Source organism: Sceloporus occidentalis, unplaced genomic scaffold (assembly GCF_023333645.1).
Source record: "Sceloporus occidentalis isolate IW3139 unplaced genomic scaffold, rSceOcc1.0.p SCAF_24, whole genome shotgun sequence".
Taxonomy (NCBI): domain Eukaryota; kingdom Metazoa; phylum Chordata; class Lepidosauria; order Squamata; family Phrynosomatidae; genus Sceloporus; species Sceloporus occidentalis.
Window position 1 is genome coordinate 9,267,035 of NW_028317004.1, and position 24,116 is coordinate 9,291,150.

Genomic DNA, 24,116 nt, shown 5'->3' on the forward strand with positions numbered 1-24,116 from the left:
GCTGACAGGTTGTTCCAGCAAGCTGGGCTGAGCTTGCCCTGTGTAAAGCGTAACTCCATGGGTGAGGTGGCTTTGAATTTTTTTTATACAGATCCTGCCTCTTACTGCAACAGAAGCTCATTTGTGTTTGACATCATCATGTAGCGCTAAGTCACGTAGTTGACATGTCAACTCTCTCTCTTTAGTGAATAAACCCCGAAAGAGGTGGCATGTAAATGCCCTACACCCATGTATTTTTTTTTTTTTTTATATATATAGCAACTTCCATTGCCCTCAGCCAAGTACGAATGCACGGGAAAAGCAAAAGGCTGGCATACTTGTGAAAATATATATATCTAAACTGTGTTTTTATAGTGTATTATCATTTAACCTTTTATTTTCTGTCTGTCTACCTTGCCCTATTCTGTGTGCAGTTGCGCTGTGAAATGAGCATGTCGTAATGTGCCCTGTAGGTTTAAAAAAAAAATCTATATATACAAAAACCTATGTGTGTGGGGTATTTCTATTATCTAGAGATGCAGCTGAATAAATTTTGGGTTACTCTGCAGTTGGATGTAATCTGTGCAAAAAATCCTAAGAAACATGGCAAGGCTGGTAGAAAAAAAACAACCAACTTGGTCCGGTTGTCTTCTTCCAAAAAATATATTCAAAATACCCTTAGTAAAGAAGGGGTTAATGCATATGTATAGTTTATTTTAATTTATAAAGACACTTACATTGGTTTATCCACACACCGCTAAAGTGCACACATGGCCACCAATAATAAATAAATAAAAATTGTGTTTGTACAAACCCAAAATAGTTAAATGAATGGAGAAAACTCTCCAGGTGTAGCAAGTAAAGCAAACAGGGTGCTAGTCTTTGGATTGCAGTGATATCCCACTGAAAAGAATCCGATATAAAAAGTAGCGCCTGAAAATACTGTATACATCACCACTGAATATTATGTAAAATATTTTTATTAAATCTACAATGACCACACATCATAAAACGTAGAACATAAATACAATATAAAACATAGAAAAGCTCAAATGTAAGAACAATCAAATAATGGCCTGAATGTACGGCAACGTTACAGGCTGCAGAAAACAGGGACTGGTATGTTTAATCCAAGCTATCTCTGTATACAAAGACATTAGGCATACATACTGTATATAGTACTATTACATACTCATACCTCCCAACATTTAAAAATGTGAAATGGGGACACTATGACTAGGCATCATGAGAGTTGTAATTCACAAATAACACCTGTCACGTCATCTGCTGTTAACTACAGTTCCCAAGAGGCTCAGCCACAATGCTTCCCCAATGCTGGCTGAGCATTATGGGAAGTGCAGCCAACAGTAAAGCTGCAGATGTTAGCTGTGAACTACAATTCCAATGATCCTCAGCAAGCCAGATGTCCACCATGATCCTGGCTAAGCATTATTGGAAGAGTAGTCCACATCAGCAGAGATTTTTTTTAATTAAAAAAAAAAGGCTAATGTCAGCCTTCCTCCCAGGACCTTTACACACTGCCTTTACATACACCTGCTCATTAACACGCATATACATATACACCTCCCTTACACACACCTGCCCATACTCACTGCCTTTAGACACACCTGCCCCTAAACACACATATACACATCCACTGCCTTTACATACACCTGCCCATAAATAAACATACACACACACACACATACACTGGCCATAAACATACTTCTACGCATAAACATATACAGTGCCCTTACACACACCTGCCCATACACACTGCCTTTAGACACACCTGCCCATAAACACATATATACACATACACTGGCCCTACACACACCTGCCCATACACACACCTGCCCATGCACACATATACACATACACACTGCCTTTAGACACACATATATGTGCATACACATACACACACCAGCTTACAAATACCTTCACTGCTCTTCCACACACCTGCCCGTACACACACACTTACAAACACACACATACACTGCACCTACACTTCTTTCTCCTCATCTCTTACCTTTCTCATCCTTACCGTGATGTCCGTCATTTCAGACCTCTGCTTTAGTGCTCCCTCATCACTATGATGCAGAGCGTGGGGGTACAACAGGCTGCTGTTCGGGTGGCTGTGCTTGCCTCTCTCCTTCATACGGCCCTGGCAAAGCGGGACAGAGGTAGGGATAGGCGGGACAGCGGGACAGAGGTAGGGATAGGCGGGACAGCGGGACAGAGTCCCAAAATCGTTGGGGGGCATTAGTAACTAATGTTCTGGGCAACCTGGGAATGTAGCTATCTTTTTGCTCATATACCTGAAAAGCCTGAGTATACCTAGTCTCCTTCTCGCAGAGCTTATACACCTTTACTTCATACCTGGAGCACTTGGGAGGAATATACTGTTTGAATCCCAGATATTTCTTCCAGGTGCAAACGTCTCTGCAAACTGGGGGTGCTCCCAAGGGGGCACAGGCTGGATAATTTCATACCCTTGCCTAACCATACATTAGGTGTAAATGGGGGGGGGGGTAGTAGAAATAGGACGAAGCACTAGTAGGAGCAGATGGAGTGCTTTTAATGATGACCATTATCATTGTGAATGCCCAGAATTTAAGAAGTTTTATTCTTAAATCTTAAAGGCCAAGAAGGCATAAGCCCCCTCAGTGCTATACCTGCACTTCATTAACCCCTAGCAGGTAAAAAGTACATCAAGCAAAAAAGTGGTGTCTGGGAACATATTTTAACATTTTGACATTTTTGTTTTGAAATGTTATTAAATTTTTATTTATGTTTTAACTATTTTTACATTTTAAATATATTTTTATATTTTTGTTTCTTGCAAAAAACACTCTACACTATCCCCAATTCCCTCCTCCCACTAAACTATTATTTTTATTATATATATATATATATATATATATATATATATATATATATATAAAGTATATTGGCCAGGGTTCAGTAGTGTCACTTTAACAAAGTATCACTTTTTAAAGCAAACAGTGCTGAGCTTGCCAATGATAAATTATGCACCTTGTCCAACTAAAAATGAGATGGACATATTGAAAAGACTGCTCAACCTTATCAAAGAAGAAAAATGCATTTTTAAAGTACTTTGTAAATTCCCACATGGTATAATACTGAAATGTACCCTTCCAAGGGGATATGACTGATCATTAACAGAAAGCTGGTGCCAGATAAAGTGTTAAGTAAACACTATAATTTCTCAATATGTTTTCCCAGAAAGGTAAAGAAATGTTTTCTGAAACATTCAGTAGAATGAGAACAGTAATTATAATATACATATAAAATTTTGGATCTCTCTTCCTCGTTTTTTTCCATTACGACTGATGTTGCATACCCATGGAATAACATCATTCCTGCACGAAATGCTTTTTTTCCCCAAGACAATGAGCTTTCAAAGCTGTAGCAGCATCCTCGTCACATCATGTTTCCCCATCTTCTTCTTGCCGGTTGCCCTGGCCAGTGTCTGGAGTGGCCATAGTTCTTGCCGTTTTAAAGCCTATGTAAAATGGCCAGAGACTGACATGATGTCCTGATGAACCAGTACTAAACATTTGCTAACCTATCCTTATATCTGCATGGAAAATGTCCCTGGATTTAATTTGTAAAAGTTCTGATCATTTATTTGAATTCAGTGCTAAAATACACACTATTACATAATCCACCAGTGGTCTTAATCTTATTTTACTTTATTTCACTTCTAATTCACTTTACTAGTGGCTGCTGTCTGCTTTCTGACAAGTGAATCATTGAGTCTACTGTGGATCATCAGGGCTCCCAATCATTCTCCTCTTCTGGTAGGGTTCAGGACTGAACTCTGTAGGTACCTGTCCATGTCAACTGCACTCCTACCTTCTGAACAGGCTGAAAGTTATTAGGGCCAAGTGGCTATGCTGGGTGTTTCACACAGAAACACAATGCAGAGCATAAGAAGACAGGGGACGTACAGATTTAACAAAAAGGAACTGTCATGCAAAAAAGATTTTCAACATCATTTTTTCTTAAATATATAAATGGGAACTTATGCAAATCCTATACCTTCAGTGTACCAGAGAAGTGTACAATACCACTTAAAAGTGTTGCAACATACTGGACACCCCTCTCTCATTCCTGCATGAGTGTTAGCAGAGCAAATACCAAAGTAAAGGTAAATACAAAACTAAATTTGTATAAACGGAAAATGTACATACTCACCTACAAACCACATGCGTTGCCTTTTATTGTGGTTGAAGAATATAATGTATATTTACTTAAAAAGTAATTTAATTAAGGAATAGGGCATGTTTATTGCCTAACCAGTTCAGTGAGTTTAGCACAGAAGCAGACATTAAAATATGGCATATTCAGAATAAAAAACTATTTATACTATATTAGGGAATTTCCAGTGATTGGACAATTTTAGAAGAACTATATACCCTTGTAATCTAATTGTACTACTACAGCTTTTAGGCTATTGTGAGGCAGGTTTCTAATTCTAATGAAAATAGCCCAGAGTGGCAAATGGTCCATGTGCTGTTAAAAGTCTTTTTTATAACAATGACCAATTACCCATAGTCCACCCAGACACCGTTTACGTAACAATAACATTTGAGTTCCATTACCTTGCACTAAGTGACCTTATTCAAAGCCTACAAAGATTTTTTTAAGAAGCATGACATTTTTCTAACAATCATTTAATTAAAGACAACAGGGGGGATCCAGTTAAACAATTTACGTTTAGGGATGGAGAGTGGGTCATGACCAAAAACTGCTCCCCTGCCTGGAGAAAGAAGAAACTGGCCAGGCTAGTTAGATCTTTACCTGAAGACTCCGGGTCAAAACTGGAGAAAACAACCTGTGTTTTACTAGCAGACAGCACTACTATGTATAGTTTGCACACATGCATTGGTAGGGCAAGTTTTAACTCTGCTGACACCTGTCCAACACGATGGCACAAGCTGACATTGGCTAGTGTGCCCTTGCACTGAAAAAGGTGAGACATGCTGGAGGTGGTTGTTTCATTTCTGCAAATGGATCATTAGTGACATGTTCAGAGCTGGAAACCTACTGCATTTAGCCTAGTGTCTCCTTGTGAAGGCACAGTCTTAAGGCTCTGGCTTGCAAACAATGTTTGGTAATGGTAAAGCCCACTTCTCACCCAGGTTCTGCCCACTTTCTACCACTTCAGAGTCTACCAGGAGCTAGTCATAGACCTTGTCATGACCACATCCAGTCTCAATAATTAACCCACCAGGAAAGGCTTCTCACGATGCATAGATTATTCTTTCTGCAATTTCTCATTTGGCTGCATAAGTTTCCCCTCCTTTATGTCACCTTTACCCCCCTCATTTTAAATTAGCACTCTTTCTTAGAATTGTCCCTATTTGCTTTCACACTACTGCAAATGCCTGCTTGGATTGAGGACACCAATGTTAAGTCCACAAACCCCCTACCCCTGTGATTTTGTTTTCAGGGTGGTGCTGTCACTAGTCACTTCTAGGCTGCACACATTAAATACACCAATGGTAACCTCAGCATTTTTTACAGGGTAAAACATAGTAAATTCTACACAGTGCCAACCTTTTTTTATAGCCTGACAAACTCACTTGGCGTCTATGCAAAAGTTTAGGTGTAACATACCATTTGACATTTGACCGCTCTTAATCCAGCCTTTAGAATAAACTACTGAATTTAAAAGCAACTAAGATCACCAATGTTAATCATTTTCTACACTTAGAATTGATTGAAGCCAGACTAAGTCACAACCTCCCAAGTACTTCACCAAGGTGACACAAGCCGTATCTCCAATTGCAGAGAAAGTTGCTTTTATTATAACTTTCTGACAAGATTGTGATTTTGTCTGATCGAAGTGAATTAATTTCCTTCCTCTGGCTCGTAAGCTAGATCTTAGCCTGGCAGAAGCATCTGGATCAGCTGAACCAGAGGAGCTCAATTCAATGGCTGGAGCCTACATACTTGCAGCTTGTGAGCATGAAACAGGTATGTATATGGGTTTCCTTACAGGATCAGTGTTTATGATCTATTTTGACGCTGTGCATAGAAGACTGCTTGCATTCAAATCCTAAACCACATTTAGCATTGCTTCAGAGAATTTCTATTTGTTTGCAATCTAACAATGTTAGAATGTGTATAGTTATGCACACATTTTTTTTTTGGTATGAATCATGATTATATTGGAACTTTCCTCCGTGTTTGATTGCGTGAGAAGGAACGAGGCTGTTTCGAAAAAAAAACCAGAGGGTACCAGGGTATCTACTTATGAGCATTCTTGCTGAGAAGTACACTTGAAATATATCTTTCCTATAAGGAAAGATGTTCTTTAACTATAACCCTTGTTAGGTTTTCCCTAAAAGAAATTAAATGCCAAACTGGGGAGAGCCTTCTGAAGAGTCGTCACAATTTATTTCCCTTTTCCTTTTAAGACTTGGTGTAATTTTCTTGAGAGGAATGTTGTATTAAATTAGACAATTAACTAAATGAATCTAATATTACGTTACAGTTAGTAGCTCCATTCCAAAAGAGAGAAAAATAGCTCCCTGCCCCTAATACAACAGGATGTGTTTTCAATAACCGACAAACACATTACTACCAGCTACAAAGCAAAGGAAGTTGTTGGAAGGATGTACTGTGTGTACTTGTTATAAACAAGCAATGCAGCTAAGACTGTAAGTAAAAAAGTAAAGATGGTCTCACTTTAGCAAGAACAATCTCTCCAGTTCTTTTGTTACGATATGGGCCATCACGGACTGGACCAGGGGGTAAGCCTAGTGACCGCACTGTAGTAGTGATGCGAGCTGCTTTGAGGGCAGCAGCTTCACTTGGGCCAAAGGGTCTGAGCCCATTCCCCTGTAGACCATTATAGATCCACTTGAGTAGTATTGTGTTGTTGTTGCTATCTACATTTGTTTTAAGAAATAAAAACATTAATTTTCTTTTTTCAAAGAAAGTTGGATTATGTATGCAAAATGTTTTATTAGTCTTTGTGTTTTTGTTGATTTCTAGCATGTTGTCGCAGATCCGGTGCATACTGAGGAACCTTTAACATTTTAATATCACTCATTATTATATTACACTTAGGGCACCCCGCATTTTATCATGTATTTGTAACCTGGCATTTTCCCGCTAGCAAGATGTACAAGTAGATAGGAAAATACCGTATTTTTCGCTCCATAAGACGCAGTTTTTTTCCTCCCAAAGTAGGATGAAAAATCAGCCGCGTCTTATGGAGCGAAGATGCAGGCAGGGAGGGGGGGGGGCAACGATATACCGTATTGGCTCGAATATAGGCCGCACTTTTTTCCCCCACTTTAAGACTTTAAAGTGGGGGTGCGGCCTATATTCGGGGTGTAGCGCCCGACGCCCGGGACATGCAGTCCCGGGCGCCGGGCAGGCAGCGGGGTTAGGATACAGATCCCCCGCAGCGGTGCAGGGGACCTGCATCCTACTCGCCGATACGCTCAGACAGCCTCCCCTGCCAGCACTTCCCACGGGGGGGGGTGCCGGCACAGGAGGTTGTCTAAGCGCATCGTGCGGATGCGTTTTACCTCTGCACCCCCCGCGGACTTACCGGAGCAGACTCCCGGGTGTCTTGCGGGGTCGGCGGGGGACGTCTACGCAATACAACTTCCGGTGCCGGATGTGCCGCACCGGAAGTTGTATTGCGTAGATGTCCCCCGCCGGCCCCGCAAGACACCCGGGAGTCTGCTCCGGTAAGTTGGGGAGGGGGGGGCAGAGGGGGACAGTGGCAGCGTATCTCGGGGAGGGAGGACAGTGGTAGCATATCTCGGGGAGGGAGGACAGTGGCAGCGTATCTCGGGGAGGGAGGACAGTGGCAGCGTATCTCGGGGAGGGAGGACAGTGGTAGCATATCTCGGGGGGCGGGGGGGCAGAGTGGCAGTATGTTTTTTGGTGCTTTTTTAAAGAAAAAAACTTTTTCTTTAAAAAAGCACCAAACTTTTAGGGTGCGGCCTATATACGGGGGCGGCCTATATCCGAGCCAATACGGTACTCACCAAAAGTGTCCCGGACAGTCTCTGTCTCGCTTCGCCGTCCAGGGGAGGTCTTCATCTGGAGACCGCCGCCTCTGTCGCCGCCTCTCCTCTTCTCTGGTCCGTTGCGACGGCTAAGGGCGGACTGGATGGAGAGGACGGGGGGATTTGACGCAAGCGCCGTGTCACGTATGGCGCCGGCGCATGCGCAGTACGGCGCTTGTAGTCCAACTACACTTCCCATCATGTCTGACCAGCTTTTTTCTGTGCAGGCATGACGGGAGGATGATGTCCTTTTTTTATAGCCCATTTTTTAGCTCAAAATATTTTTTCCTTTTTTTTCTCCTCTAAAATCTAGGTGCGTCTTATCAGCAGGTGCGTCTTATAGAGCGAAAAATACGGTAGGTGGTGAAGTCGTGCAAATATATAATTACTAATAAACTGCTAAATGTTTTTAAATTTTAACCCAAAATCAAGCTGCTTATAATGCCGTATTGTTCAATGTAATGTTTTTCCTTTTTGTGAGGTGACAGATCAATTTTTTATATGTTTTTGTGCTGGTCAAAATAGTAAACTTTCCTAATCTGTGGCCTACGCCACTTTTGTCACAAAACTTATGACACACTTTACAGTATACTTTATTGTGTATATCCTACTGTTTACACAGTATTTTCTCAGCAAAATTAACCTTTGAACTTAATGTCAGCAAAATGTTTCACCGAATTACATTTGTTCACACATATGCATTTAAATGCTACTTTTGACACTTTATCACGTAGCAGCAACCCTATAAAGCTTCTACATGCCAGCTTCATAAACTGTTTGTTGGCATGATACACATAGGGAATGGAAAAACCTTAACAGGCTTATACTAGCTCAGTCAGAACACACTAGTTGTTTAATAAAATAAAATGAAAAGAAAAATGACTAATTTGGCCTAGATAAAGGTAACAAGCAATTCAAGCACAATAATAAAAGGAGGCTCATTTGTTGGGAGTGTATCTGGGGTTTTGGTGGGTGTGTGGGGTCTATGTACACACATATATCAGTACACAGAGTGCTTATGCTTACAATGAGCCATGTACAGCAAGCAGAATAGAATATACTTCAGTCAATATGAGCATCCTGCACCTCCCCCGGGTTAGCCCCCCCATATTAAATTTTTTTACAAAAGATCATGGCATTTGTTAGATCTTTGTTAGATCAGGTTTGATCAACTGTTTTTTTCGTTAGATCTACTCTAAAATAGGCAATATTAACAATCTTTTTCAGGGGGGGCTAACCCGTAGCCAGCCCCCCCTCAACAAAAATTCCAACAAAATGTTACTGATTATGATAGCTCTGCGTTAGATCAGGTTTGATCAGACAAAATTTTTGTTAGATCTAGTCTAATTACTGAGATATTGCATATTTAATGAGGGGGGGCTGGCCCCCCCTCAACTGAAATTTGGATTTTTGTTTATGGATCTTGGTAGATATTCGTTAGATCAGGTTAGATCAACTGTTTTTTTTGTTAGATCTACCACGCAGGAGGCGGTATTCACAATCCTATTTTGTGTGCGGGGGATGGGTATACATACGGTCTGACCCCCCCTCAACTGAAATTTGGATTTTTTTTAATGGATCTTGGTAGATATTCGTTAGATCAGGTTAGATCAACTGTTTTTTTCATTAGATCTACCACGCAGGAGGCGGTATTCACAATCCTATTTTGTGTGCGGGGGATGGGTACACATAGGGTCTGGCCCCCCCTCAACTGAAATTTGGATTTTTTTTAATGGATCTTGGTAGATATTCGTTAGATCAGGTTAGATCAACAGTTTTTCTCGTTAGATCTACCACGCAGGAGGCGGTATTCACAATCCTATTTTGTGTGCGGGTAATGGGTATACATAGGGTCTGGCCCCCCCTCAACTGAAATTTGGATTTTTTTTAATGGATCTTGGTAGATATTCGTTAGATCAGGTTAGATCAACAGTTTTTTTCGTTAGATCTATCACGCAGGAGGCGGTATTCACAATCCTATTTTGTGTGCGGGGGATGGGTATACATACGGTCTGGCCCTCCCCTCAACTGAAATTTGGAATTTTTTTTATGGATCTTGGTAGATATTCGTTAGATCAGGTTAGATCAACTGTTTTTTTCGTTAGATCTACCACGCAGGAGGCGGTATTCACAATCCTATTTTGTGTGCGGGGGATGGGTACACATAGGGTCTGGCCCCCCCTCAACTGAAATTTTGATTTTTTTTAATGGATCTTGGTAGATATTCGTTAGATCAGGTTAGATCAACAGTTTTTTTCGTTAGATCTACCACGCAGGAGGCGGTATTCACAATCCTATTTTGTGTGCGGGGGATGGGTATACATACGGTCTGGCCCCCCCTCAACTGAAATTTGGATTTTTTTTTATGGATCTTGGTAGATATTCGTTAGATCAGGTTAGATCAACTGTTTTTTTCGTTAGATCTACCACGCAGGAGGCGGTATTCACAATCCTATTTTGTGTGCGGGGGATGGGTACACATACGGTCTGGCCCCCCCTCAACTGAAATTTGGATTTTTTTTAATGGATCTTGGTAGATATTCGTTAGATCAGGTTAGATCAACAGTTTTTTTCGTTAGATCTACCACGCATGACATATGCTGACCTCAGCCAGGTTAGTTCACCAATATTAAAGCAACTGTATCACCTAAACATTGCTTATACTGTGAATGCAGAGAATAAAAAAATATTGAAAGTTATCTATACATTGTGTTAGGCAAACTGCAAGAAAATGCCTAAATTCGGAGAAAAATGTGTTTTAAATGTGTCTGTGGAGTCTGTTATTTATGACATCACCTCATACCTTCCAACATCTCGGCAAATTGGGACGCTGGCGCGCATGTGCATTGCTGCCATCACTCTTCCTAAACTGTGAAGATCAGAGTGTCAGCGTTACCGCGCATGCGCGCTAGTGCTGTCACTGAAGCTGGCAGTGTTACTGCGCATGCGTACAATGCTGAGCATGTCCAGTAGTCGTTTTCTGGTGACCCAGGCACCAGAGAACACGATCAGGACCCGCAGGATTCTGAATCCCGAATTCCATGGAACAGAGGTAGAGCTCAGCGGGACAGAGCCTCCAAATCGTGACTGTACTGCATTAATCGAGACAGTTGAGAGGTATGCACCTGTGGCTTGATGTGCAAATGAACAGGCATGGATATGTAAAATCAAAAGAAGAGTAGATAGATCTAACGAAAAAAACTGTTGATCTAACCTGATCTAACGAATATCTACCAAAATCCATAAAAAAAAATTTCCAAATTTCAGTTGAGGGGGGGCCAGACCGTATGTGTACCCATCCCCCGCACACAAAATAGAATTGTGAATACCGCCTCCTGCGTGGTAGATCTAACGAAAAAAACAGTTGATCTAACCTGATCTAACGAATATCTACCAAGATCCATTAAAAAAAATCCAAATTTCAGTTGAGGGAGGGCCAGACCCTATGTATACCCATTACCCGCACACAAAATAGGATTGTGAATACCGCCTCCTGCGTGGTAGATCTAACGAGAAAAACTGTGTATCTAACCTGATCTAACGAATATCTACCAAGATCCATTAAAAAAAAATCCAAATTTCAGTTGAGGGGGGGCCAGACCCTATGTGTACCCATCCCCCGCACACAAAATAGGATTGTGAATACCGCCTCCTGCGTGGTAGATCTAACGAAAAAAACAGTTGATCTAACCTGATCTAACGAATATCTACCAAGATCCATTAAAAAAAATCCAAATTTCAGTTGAGGGGGGGTCAGACCGTATGTATACCCATCCCCCGCACACAAAATAGGATTGTGAATACCGCCTCCTGCGTGGTAGATCTAACAAAAAAAACAGTTGATCTAACCTGATCTAACGAATATCTACCAAGATCCATAAACAAAAATCCAAATTTCAGTAATTAGACTAGATCTAACAAAAATTTTGTCTGATCAAACCTGATCTAACGTAGAGCTATCATAATCAGTAACATTTTGTTGAAATTTTTGTTGAGGGGGGGCTGGCTACGGGTTAGCCCCCCCTGAAAAAGATTGTTAATATTGCCTATTTTAGAGTAGATCTAACGAAAAAAAACAGTTGATCAAACCTGATCTAACAAAGATCTAACAAATGCCATGATCTTTTGTAAAAAAATTTAATATGGGGGGGCTAACCCGGGGGAGGTCATCCTGCTCCATATTAAAATGATTTCCAACCACCCTGAGTATTCCCAATATGCATATGCTGCTCCTTTTACATAGCTTTGAGCAGATTCCAACATGGTTGGAATGGCAGAAGCCTATGAGGAGGTTTGGGATTAGCAGATGCTGTGAGGGGGCATTGATAAACTACGCTCAAGCATACATACAACTATCAGCCAGAACTAACACATACTTCTGTCAGCCAAAGTGGGCACTCAAACACACCTTACTGCCTGCCACACAGACTTGTCATTTTCAACCACATAGATGCCTACACAAGAGGGAGAGGGGTGAGCCTAATGTTTGTGGCACCTGGAAGATGGAGAGGAGGAACAGGAGATATAATGGATGTGTATGTAAGTGTAAGTTGTTAGAGTGGATGGGTGTTAGAGTGGGTCTGTGTGTTAGTATGCATGCTTGTTAGTTGGGAGGCCATAAATCAGGAGCCACTAACCCTAAGCTTGCCCTTGCACTGGTGGAGTGATGGGTGGAATATGCCTGGGGCAATGCGTGGAATAGTAGGGTGGACATGGGGTGGGTTGATGGGAGGGACATGGGGGTGCAGGCTTAAAGTCTGTACTGGGCCCCAAGATTTCTGATGGGGGCCCTGGAGTCCCCCTGCTTCGTATATAGTTGCCCCTGTAAATAACAAACTAGAGCAGTAAAGTTGACAGGGGCTGTTAAAATGGCCAATAAGTTATGTAGCCACATATTAGACTTTAACCATGTCTGCATCATAAGGTGCAAGCATTTATTTGCCTGGCACTTCTGTCATTAGACTTCAATGGTACCCCTTACAGATCTTTTCATAGTCCTATTTACCATGTTATCTTATTACAAGAGATTTGCATTCTAACTTATTTGATTTGGTGGCATAGACAACACTTGGCCCCCCAGGAACATATAGTCTGCATTCCCACCAGAGGACAACAGAAGGTAAAAGTTTAGACAAATACAATAGGAGTAAAGATGGTTATAAAAAAGCAGTACACTTATTTATTTTAATGGGTCAGCAATTCCTTACTATACACATACTTATAAAGTAAAAATAAGAAAAACAAAACAACAAAAATATTTTTCCCCTTGTAAACAGGTGTAAGGGTCACTGTATAGGACTCCTTGTTCCAGTACAGTGTATCTCTGCTCTGCAGAGGGAGCCGCAAATAAAGTTCAGATTCTTCAAGCAGATCAAGGATCAAATGTTTGTCTACAGAGATATGTAAGGTGTTTGTGTGAAGGATCCTCCTCTACCTCCTCCTCCTCCACCTACTGTTGGAGCTGCAAGTGTTTCCCTGGAGGGTGGGGGATCTGTATCTCTACATTGCCCCTTCCCTGTCTCTCCCTGCTAAGATTGTTGCATGGAAGCTGTAAAGAGAAGTCCCTGCTGATCCAGTTAATACTTCTGTGTACTCCAATCCTGGGGTCCTGGGAGAAATGAAAGTGCAGCTGAAGGTAAAGTGCCTTCAATCCCTCATATTCATACACTATTTCAAATGCATCTTCACCATTCCTTCACAGCTGTAAAATTTGGAGTATGTCTATATGATTCTTATAATATGCAGAATAGATGGTTTATCTGCATCACCAGTACAAGAAAATTCACTCTTTTTTTTTTATAACAGCATTCTGGTTACATAATAACATATATGTGTGTGTGTGTATATATATATATATATATATATATATATATATATTATTACATTTGTGGGGGATGATATGCTAAACACAGTATAGTGCAAAGGATGGTTTAACTGTTGCATGCAGGCTGGATTATAACATTTCTGTACTTAATAATATGCCAGGTATAGTATAATATGCATGTTAGGTCTCTTCTCAGATCACCACTTGTATGCTGGATAATATGACTTTTATAAAAAAAAGCATTTTATAATATAATATGGACTTTAGCTGATATTTTATAAACATTTTATGATACGCCTCCTATAGTACAGCATTCTCCTTGGTCTTGGTAATATGCTGTGTTATGCTGTCTGGATAATACATGCTTCTTATAGAATATCATGATTCAATGAATTTGAATCAAATGAAGCTAATGGTGGTTACATTTGTCCTTTTTATCTGGAAACTTGGAGCAATATTTTGCTTTTATTTGTCTCTCAAGAACAGTACAAAACTGGGGTATTTCCGCTGGCTGTTGGGGATGCTGTGAAACCATGAATGCAGAGAATAATTTTTGATCTACACTTCTAGACGTAAGCAAAGTTTGTCTGGGTAAAGTGTGATGCTTTACAGACACAAACTTTGCTTAGGTCTAGAACTGTGGATCAAAAATCATCTTTTAAAAGCTGCTCTTTTCAGTATTAGAAGTAATGTGTTCATAAGGAGGGTGAGCTACCTGTATTAGTTTTAAAGCTTGATTATTGTTCATGGTAATAGGAATATATTGGGGGGATTGGTCCCTGCCAAAAACTACCCTGGGAAATGTTTTATGTTTAAACAGCCCTCATCACTGACCCTACCTTCCCCTTGGACCTTTTGGAGTTCATAAGGACTGTGTTCCAGTGGTGAACGCCCTAATGGTTGTACATTTAGCCCTGTAAGGTTGATGGGTAATTGGTAATTGTTCACTAGTGGGGCTTTTATATTAGCGAGAAAAATCAATTTCCACGTCGCTTCAATAAGTGCCATGCAGTGGACGTTCACATGAAACGCTGAGCAATCAAGCTCAGAAAAATCATACCAATGGAAGAAAAAAGGGAACATGGAGTAAACTTCCAGAAGTCCAATGTAAGTATAAAAGGAAGCTTTTACCCATTTCGTGCTATGCAGCACTTAATAATAGGCTTTGGTTAAGTGCTGCATAGCACAAAATGCGTCTGGCAAGCCTGTGCGTTGTCTACTTCGCTACATGTCTATATACTATTTCAGTAATAAAGCATCATTTTACACTTAGTAATATTTCGGAAATGCTATGCACTATTATTAAGTGCTGCATAGCACAAAATGCGTCAGGCAAGCCTGCGCGTTGTCTACTTCGCTACATGTTTGCATAATATTTCAGAAATAAAGCATCGTTTTATACCTACATTGGACTTCTGAAAGCTCACTCTGCCTTCCCTTTTTTGTCTGTTGTTATAACTTCCTAAATGAGCTGCCATTGTGAAGATTCCATGTAGTAACTCGGCAAGTGTGTTCACCAAATGACTCTTATAAACGTTCCTCATGGAAACCTTGACTCATTATTCAAAGGTACATTTAATAGAGTAACCTGCATTCAAGCACAGATTTAAACCATAACATACTATAGTAAAAGCACCAATATGATCACAGCAGTGTTTAATAGGAAGCTGTAGACTGTGATCCTGACAATATGTGCCTTCACCTTGAGACCCTGAGACTTAGGACAAAACCCTTAGAGTTCCAATGATAAAGGAATTGCCAACTCATTTTTAATCTGATATAAGTATTAAGTAAATGCTGGTTTCCTCTTTACAGGATTCATGAATGTCGATAGCATTGTTTGCGGTGTATTTGTGTCAGTGGCCTATCTTTACAGGATTATTTCATCTATAAGATTTCAAGGTGCTATCATGTACGCCATAAGTTATATGAGAGTGGAGGCGTTTTTTAGAGCTCAGAGAAGATGTATTCTACAAGCTGCATCAGGTTCTCTGGTTACCATAGTAAACACTGGAACTTTATTATTAAAGTTATTGCAAACATACGGTATATTTCTTAAAATACCTTAGTTTTAGAAGATGGGAACATGAATATGTGTCAGTGATGTTTTTTTTTTCAAGATCACTGCCTTCAAAAAAACATTGATATCGGGACAAATTTCTTTGGAAAAGACTGAGAAACGATACCTTCAATGCAGAATATGCATTACTGTTTTTTTTATATAGATTTCTTACTTAGATGATGTCATAGTGACATCTCGCTAACATGAATTTGGCAACTGTATGGTTTTCATTCAATACAAGATAAGGTAAAAAAGCCTCACTTGGGTTGTTATCTTATTCTACCTAAAAGCGAGAATGCTTTGTAAGAACGGATTTAACAGTTACTCAGAACTACGGATCATGTCGATGCAAGGATTAGTGTATTTACTTAACTCCTAAATGATGATAAAAATAAACTGTTGTAATACACTTTATAAACTAGATAGATTAAGTGTATTAATAGTGTATTCTTGCCATATTGTTTGTTTTTTATTTTTAACTTCTGTAATAATAATTACAGTCACTTTTAAAACAGCTTTTAGAAATATTATGTTTTCTTGTTCTATTATTGTTTTCATAGTAATTAGCTATATGCATGTATTCGGAATAGGTTAAACTAAGCAACTCACAAGGTTGCGTTAAACCATAGAATGTCTTGGCCTTAATCACATAGACAAATCATCTATCTATATTTACAGCGCTACAGAATATGACGCTAGTTTATAAATTCTGTTGTGCAAAATTTTTCCCAGAGCCAAAATTTTGTGCGCACAATATGCTTCTCCAGTCCATATAAAGTTGGTGGAGCTGGAAAAAAAAAATCACATTGCAAGGGGGTGGAGCTATATATTTCCAACCCTTTTGACTCCATGGTCTATTCTAAAGGTGAAATTCTCACCGCAAAAATTAATTATGAGCGAATCATGAGCGGGGGATCCAGGCTGCATAAAGGATCAATATATATATATTATTTATTTTTTTTATTGGGAAAAACTGCATACCATTGACAGGGGTACAGCATAACACCTATCACTATATACTGAGGCACACATTGGCTGGGGTACAGCATATCACTATATACTGAGGCACACATTGACTGGGGTACAACATAACACCTATCACTATATACTGAGGCAGACATTGACGGTGGTACAGCATAACACCTATCACTATATACTGAAGCACAGCACAACACCTATCACTATACATTGAGCCAGACATTGCCAATAATGTAGCATAACCCCTATCAATATATACTAAGCCTAACATTGATATGGTGTAGGCCTACTGCTTCAGTGTCTGGCTTAGTATATAGGGATGCACCGAAATGAAAATTCTGGACCGAAAATTCAGCAATAACATACCAAAATTGGACAAAAACCCCCAACAATATTATATATATATACACACACATATATACAGTATACACACATATATATATATACACACATATATATATACACACATATATATATACACATATATATACAGTATACACACATATACCGTATTTGCTCGATTATAAGACGAGGTTTTTTTCAGAGCAAATGCTCTGAAAAATACCCCTCGTCTTCTAATTGGGGTCGTCTTCTAATCAGACCTCAAATAGAGTCTGATTAGGAGACTAAGATCCAGATCCCCCGCACCGCTGCAGGGGACCTGGATCCTCCTGTCTCACCCCCCCCCCATCATACACACACTTACCGGTGCTTCCTGCTGTATTGCCGGGGCAGCGGGTTGACGTCTACGCGATCCGCGTAGACAACGTCCGCTGCAGCCGGAAGGAGGTGTGGCTAGCAGCGGGGGTTGTCTGCGTCCGTCGCGCAAACCTTCCCCGACTGTCAGAGATCAGAGTTCCCCGCACCGGTGCGGGGAACTCTGATCTCTGACAGCCGGGGAAAGTATACGCGACGGACGCAGACAACCCCCGCTGCCAACTCCACCTCCTTCCGGCTGCAGCAGAAGGCGACGTCAACCCGCTGCCCCGGCTGGAAGCACCGGTAAGAGAGGGCTGAGAGGGGAGGGGAGGGGAGGGGAGAGTGTGTGTGTGTGTGTGTGTTAGTTAAATGGGGGTATAGGGTGTGTGTGTGTGTGTGTTAAATGGGGGCATAGGGCATTTCTGGAGTGGCGTTAAGGGGGCATTTAATAGAGCACTCTGCCTCCTGAAATGCCTTATACACCTATATGCCAATCTGCCCCATAATATGCATTTTAACCCCCTAAATGCCAGAGTGGCATATAGGGGTATAAGGCATTTCTGGAGGCAGAGTGCTCTATACAATGCCTTTTAACTCCCTTAATGCCACTCTGCCTCCTGAAATGCCTTATACCTCCCTATATGCCACTCTGCCCCATAATATGCATTTTAACCCCCTAAATGCCAGAATGGGATATAGGGGTATAAGGCATTTCTGGAGGCAGAGTGGCATATAGGGGTATAAGGCATTTCTGGAGGCAGAGTGGCACATAGGGGGTCAAAAGGCATACCATGGGGCACAGTGGCATATAGAGGGTTAAAAGGCATATCATGGGCCACAGTGCCATATTGGAGTGGCAAGCCTGGGGGCAGATGTGCGTAACTGGGGGACAGGTTGGAAAATACAAGAAATAAAAACAAAAAAAATATTTTTCTCAATCATAGCTTTTATTAAAAAAAATAGTTTACATGAATTAACATTTACTGGTAAAACTTTTTTCCTTTAGGGTCGTCTTATATTCAGGCTTTTTCTTTTTTTCCTAAGTTAATATTCAGATTTTGGGGGGTCGTCTTATAATCAGGGTCGTCTTATAATCGAGCAAATACGGTATATACATATATATACACACATATATACATATATATATACATATATATATATACACACACATATATACATATATATACACATATATACATATATATATACATATATACATATATATACACATATATACATATATATACACATATATACATATATATACACATATATATATATATACATATATATACACATATATATATATATATATACACACATATATATACACATATACATATATATACACACACATATATATATACACATATATACATATATATATACACACATATACATATATATATATACATATATATACACACATATACATATATATATATATATATACATATATATATACACACATATACATATATATATATACATATATATACACACATATACATATATATATATACATATATATACACACATATATATATATATACACATATATATATAATTGCTAACAGCAATCACACTCCTATCATGCCCAGGCAGCCAGTACATGCTGGAACCTGGGCATCATATTAATGTGATTACAGCCTCCCTATGCCATGCTATCCCCCCCCCCTTACACATCCATGCTATCACACACACACACACTCATTCAGCATAAACTACAGCATAACACCCATCACTCTCACACACTTACTAATCCACTCTCACTTAATGTTTTCCTACCTTTCCTTTGTTAGTTACTTTTCCTCCTCCTTTTCGTTCTTCCTCTTGACTCTTCTTCTTCTTCTTCTGTGTCCTGTCCTTCCGGTGCAGTAAAGAAGGTGGGCGTGGCTTCAGTGCTGTGTGCCGGGATCTGATATCAAATCCCGACGCACAGCATCAGTTGCCGCGCGCATAGCAAGGGAGCAGGATCGGAGGTCTGTATTAACAGACCTCCCGCTCCCTTGATTGATTTTAAGCCGGTTGGGGTGAGATTTTTGAACTCCCCAACCGAGCTTGCTCCTCCAGCGGCGGACATTAATGTCCGTATCTGGAGGAGTGCCAGCGTCACCCTGGCCGGACTGCCCGCCCCCCCCCCAGCTCCCTGTTAGGTACTGTGCGCACAATGTTAGAACGTGTGCGCTCCCTCGAAAAGTTATGTGCGCGCGCACAAGCGCACAGCTTAGAGGGAACTCTGGTGTAGAGGCTTGGCTCACAAGCTTACAAACTTGAAGGAATGGAATGAGGACAAGCATAAGGAATAGAGAAAGGGTGAGAGGTAGTGTGGTGGTTGTATCAGTGACAGGGAAGTTCTAGCAACTAAGATGGTGCGGCTTCTATGAAGAAATGGGTTTTGAGATGTTTCTTGGACTTTGGGAGGGAGGGTGAATGCTGAAGGTTCGGTGGGAGTAGATTCCAGAGATATGGGGCAGCTCAAATCTTGTAGACGGGAAAAGGAAGAGGTGATAAGTGAGGAGGAGAGCCTTAGCCCATGGGAAGAACATAAAGATTGCGTAGGGGAGTATTTGTTGATAAGGGCAAAAATGTATGGAGGAGCAGTGTTATGGAGGGCCTTGTATTTTAGTACAAGGATTTTAAATTGAATTCTAAAGGTAACAGGGAGCCAGTGGAAGAGACAGTGGAATGCCAACCAGAAGAGCATTACAATAGTCAAGACGGAAAGTGATAATGGAATGAACCAGAGTTTTTGTGGATTCTTAAGTGAGTAAGTGCTTGAATGCGAGAGATGTTGTTTAGGTGCAGGTGGCAGGATCTGGCAAGGGACTGAATGTGAGGGATAAAGGAGAGTCAATGATGACCCCAAGGCATTGGGCCTGGTTGGTAGGTGAGATAGTCGTGTTGTTAATGGTGATTGAGAATTCAGGTATTGGGTTGGAGATGGAAGGAGGGAAGAAGATGAAGATGAGTTCAGTTTTAGAAAAATGTGGTTTCAGGTAGCATTGTGACATCCATGAAGAAATAACAGACAAGCAGTTGGTAATACTAAATTTACAGAGCTACAGAATATGACGGTACTTTATAAATCAATAAATAATAATAATACATGTCTATAGGGAGACTATTTTATTAACATGACTTTATCTGCTCTATGTGGTTGAATGATAAAGGACACCTATTATTGGGGCAATGTGAAAACATACTTTTGCTTGAGATTACTCTGCATTACTGTATGCAACACTACTTTGTAATATAATTTATCTGCAGTGCTTTCAATTTAAACACGTACATTAGGTTTCCATTTTGACAGCAATGATAAGGAATTGCAAAGTGTTATGTAAAGCAGAGGCAGTTAAACTTTTGAGAGGCGTTTAAAGCCATAGAGATGGTTTTTGGCATTCGGGATTGCCAAATTGCAGCCTATTAAGACAGAGGTCTCACTGGGTGATATTCCCAGCTAAACTAGGACACTTGGCAACTGTTGAATGTTGTTTGCCAAAAATTGCCCTGAGAAATGTGGCATAGGTCAACTGTCAAGGCATTGCAAAACTTGTGACGGATACAGAGATGCTGTGTTGAAAAAGATCAAACTGAAAATGGATCTGTTGCTTTTCTCAAATACTCCATATTACAGTTTGATATGCATACCCCCCAACTGTCCAGCTCTGTGTGAGACAGTCCTGATTTTGCCACCCTATGAGGTAGAGCTCAGCAGGACAGCAAGATTCAGAACCGCTATTTTCAGTTCCTGATTTCATTCTTTGGTGTGGAGGACATTAGGGCTGCAACTAACGATTATTTTCATAGTCGATTAGTTGGCTGATTATTTTTTTGCTTAATCGAATAAAAAACATTTTTTTTGGTTTATTTAAAATCATTTAATGAACAAACTGGGTGTTAAAAACAAACATCAGAATAAAAACCTTAAAATTTACATTAACGTGTCATTGTACTCTGCGCACACAACACTTTTTCTATCACAATGGCGTTTCTCTAATCGCCTTCTTTTTTTACTATGACATAATAATAAAAGCTATATTTAAAGCCGGCTGCGACGGGGAACACATAAAGTTTTGTGAGGGCGCGCGCGCTTAGGAACAACCACGCGGCCGGCTGAGGAGGACGGAACAGCCGCGGCGCGGGACCGTCTACCCCGGAGCGGGTAAGTAATGCCGGCGAGGACCCCGCCGTGGGTTCTGACACCCCCTAATATGCCACTGTGCCCTCTGATATGCCATATACCTTCTGATATGCCACTCTGCCCTCCAGATATGCCACTCTGCCCCCCAGATATGCCTTATTTTCCCCAATATATGCCTTATATCCCCAGATATGCCTTATATCCCCCTAATATGCCACTGTGCCCTCTGATATGCCATATACCTTCTGATATGCCACTCTGCCCACCAGATATGCCACTCTGCCCCCCAGATATGCCTTATACCCCCAGATATGCCTTATTTCCCCCAATACATGCCTAATATCCCCAGATATGCCTTATATCCCCCTAATATGCCACTGTGCCCTCTGATATGCCATATACCTTCTGATATGCCACTCTGCCCCCCAGATATGCCTTATACTCCCAGATATGCCTTATTTCCCTCAATATATGCCTAATATTCCCAGATATGCCTTATATCCCCAGATATGCCTTATATTTCCCTATATGCCACAGTGCCCCCTGATATGCCTTATATCCCCTATATGCTACTCTGCCCCCCAGATATGCATTTTCTCTGACAAAACCCTCATCGTGTATTCGATAAAATATTCTATTAGTTGTTGCAGCCCTAGAGGACATTGAAAAGTTGAGTCATTGAAAAGTTGAGTTGTCACAGAAAAAAGAAGTTGCTGCCATGTAGATACGGGTGTTTGTGTAAGCTTTGCAAATCACTCTCTGCTGTTCACCATAAGTGAGTGCTTGGAGGTTATCATTTAAGAGCTTGATGTGAGTACTGACTTAGATTCCTTGACAAACCTGATGCCATTTAAAAAAAAAAGTTACTAAAGGGATATTATGGTCGTTCAGGTTTCGTGTAGTTAATTGGGTGTGTTAATTAATGGTTCAACTTCCCTTTTAAATATATTTTCAATATCCCTTTTACGAGTCACGTTGAACACCTGCTGGTCAATTTACGTGCAGTACTTTCCATTTTTACGCGGGGTTCAGTTGTGTCCTTGTGAGTCAGTGTAACAACTCGCAAGTTGGCATTTGACATATTTCAGAATATGGGTCCATGGCTGGCAACATTTCCCTCTAATATATATAAGTCAAGGCTCTCTCCAGTTTGTACCTAGTTTATTGTGTTACTGGGCTCCTGAAGGCTGATAAGTCCACATAAAATTTTATAGATTCTCTCCTTTTCTTTCTACTCTTTCTGTAATTCTCCCTCTGTTGCAGTTAGTGCATACCCACAAGGCTTGCCTAGTAAAACTTTACCTCCGTTTTATAATGTTTTATAATAAAATTGTTTGAGTGAGACTTCCACCTCTAACTCACTCTCAACATAGCATATTGTAAATCCTGGCATATAGCACATACACCACCCAAGTTGTAATTCCAAATTCACTCACCTGAATTTTTGATATCACCTCGTGGCCACACCAGTAAGAAGTGCATCCTCCTTTCTCCAGTCATGAAACTTAATGTAACACAGTTTCGTTACAGGATATACTTTACAACATTAAATTATTTTGCTTTTCTGTCTAAAAACGTAAGGACAAAGTGATAAATGACTTAAAAAAAGTTATTTTGACACGATGGCCTGTTTTATGTAGGCTCGGAAAGGCACCGAGGAAGATACAGAGGCCTTCAAATGTGCCGGCTTGATACATGAACTCAATGTGCTCCTGACAGGCTTATGCTGGAATAATTTAATGCCAAATCTTTGTTAAATAAAATAACTCCTCTGGGTCAATCCATGTAGCTATTGTTAATAGTTTATTTCCAGGTGGCATCTTTTACAGGCTGATTGAACCAGATTGCAAAGGGAGAACTCTTGGAACTCTTGGTTTCATGCCCTAGAACACTCTGTCTGCGTATCTTCTGATAAGAACTTTTACTACACACTGGGTCACTGAAGTGTTTAAAGTGCACCTGTCATTAAATTCATTGAACTTGAAAGTTAGCCAACTGGCTAGTAAATGTATAGGTAAAAAAAATATTTTAGGAGATTTAATTCATCAGTATTATATTTTCCTTTACAAAACTTATTGTTATGCTACATTTGCCAGAGATGTCATCTTCTCTCAGGTAAAACAGCCCTTACGTTTTAAACCAAATGTCTCCAAAACAATTACATTGGTTGACAATTACGCTGCAGGTAGTATTAATAAATGAAGGTGTTTATTCTGAAGCCTGTGACGACTGTTCAATTTAAATACCAACAATGCTATCATCATTTGAAATCCAGATACACAAAGCCTGTTTGTCATCATTGTGTTGACATGCCGCTAAAATAAACAGATTATGCTAAATGATGTGTAAAATACCATAGCTCGGCATGTT

General features: G+C 40.3%; 1 protein-coding gene across 1 annotated transcript in view; it reads left to right on the forward strand.

The window, feature by feature from the left end:
* The first annotated feature begins 10,983 nt into the window (after positions 1-10,983).
* LOC149300590 (transient receptor potential cation channel subfamily M member 6-like) overlaps positions 10,984-24,116 on the forward strand; it is a 69,301-nt gene continuing 56,168 nt past the window's right edge. The window contains exon 1 of the mRNA XM_089485099.1: positions 10,984-11,156. Coding sequence (XP_089341225.1) covers positions 10,984-11,156 — 173 coding nt within the window. The remainder of the gene's footprint in view (positions 11,157-24,116) is intronic.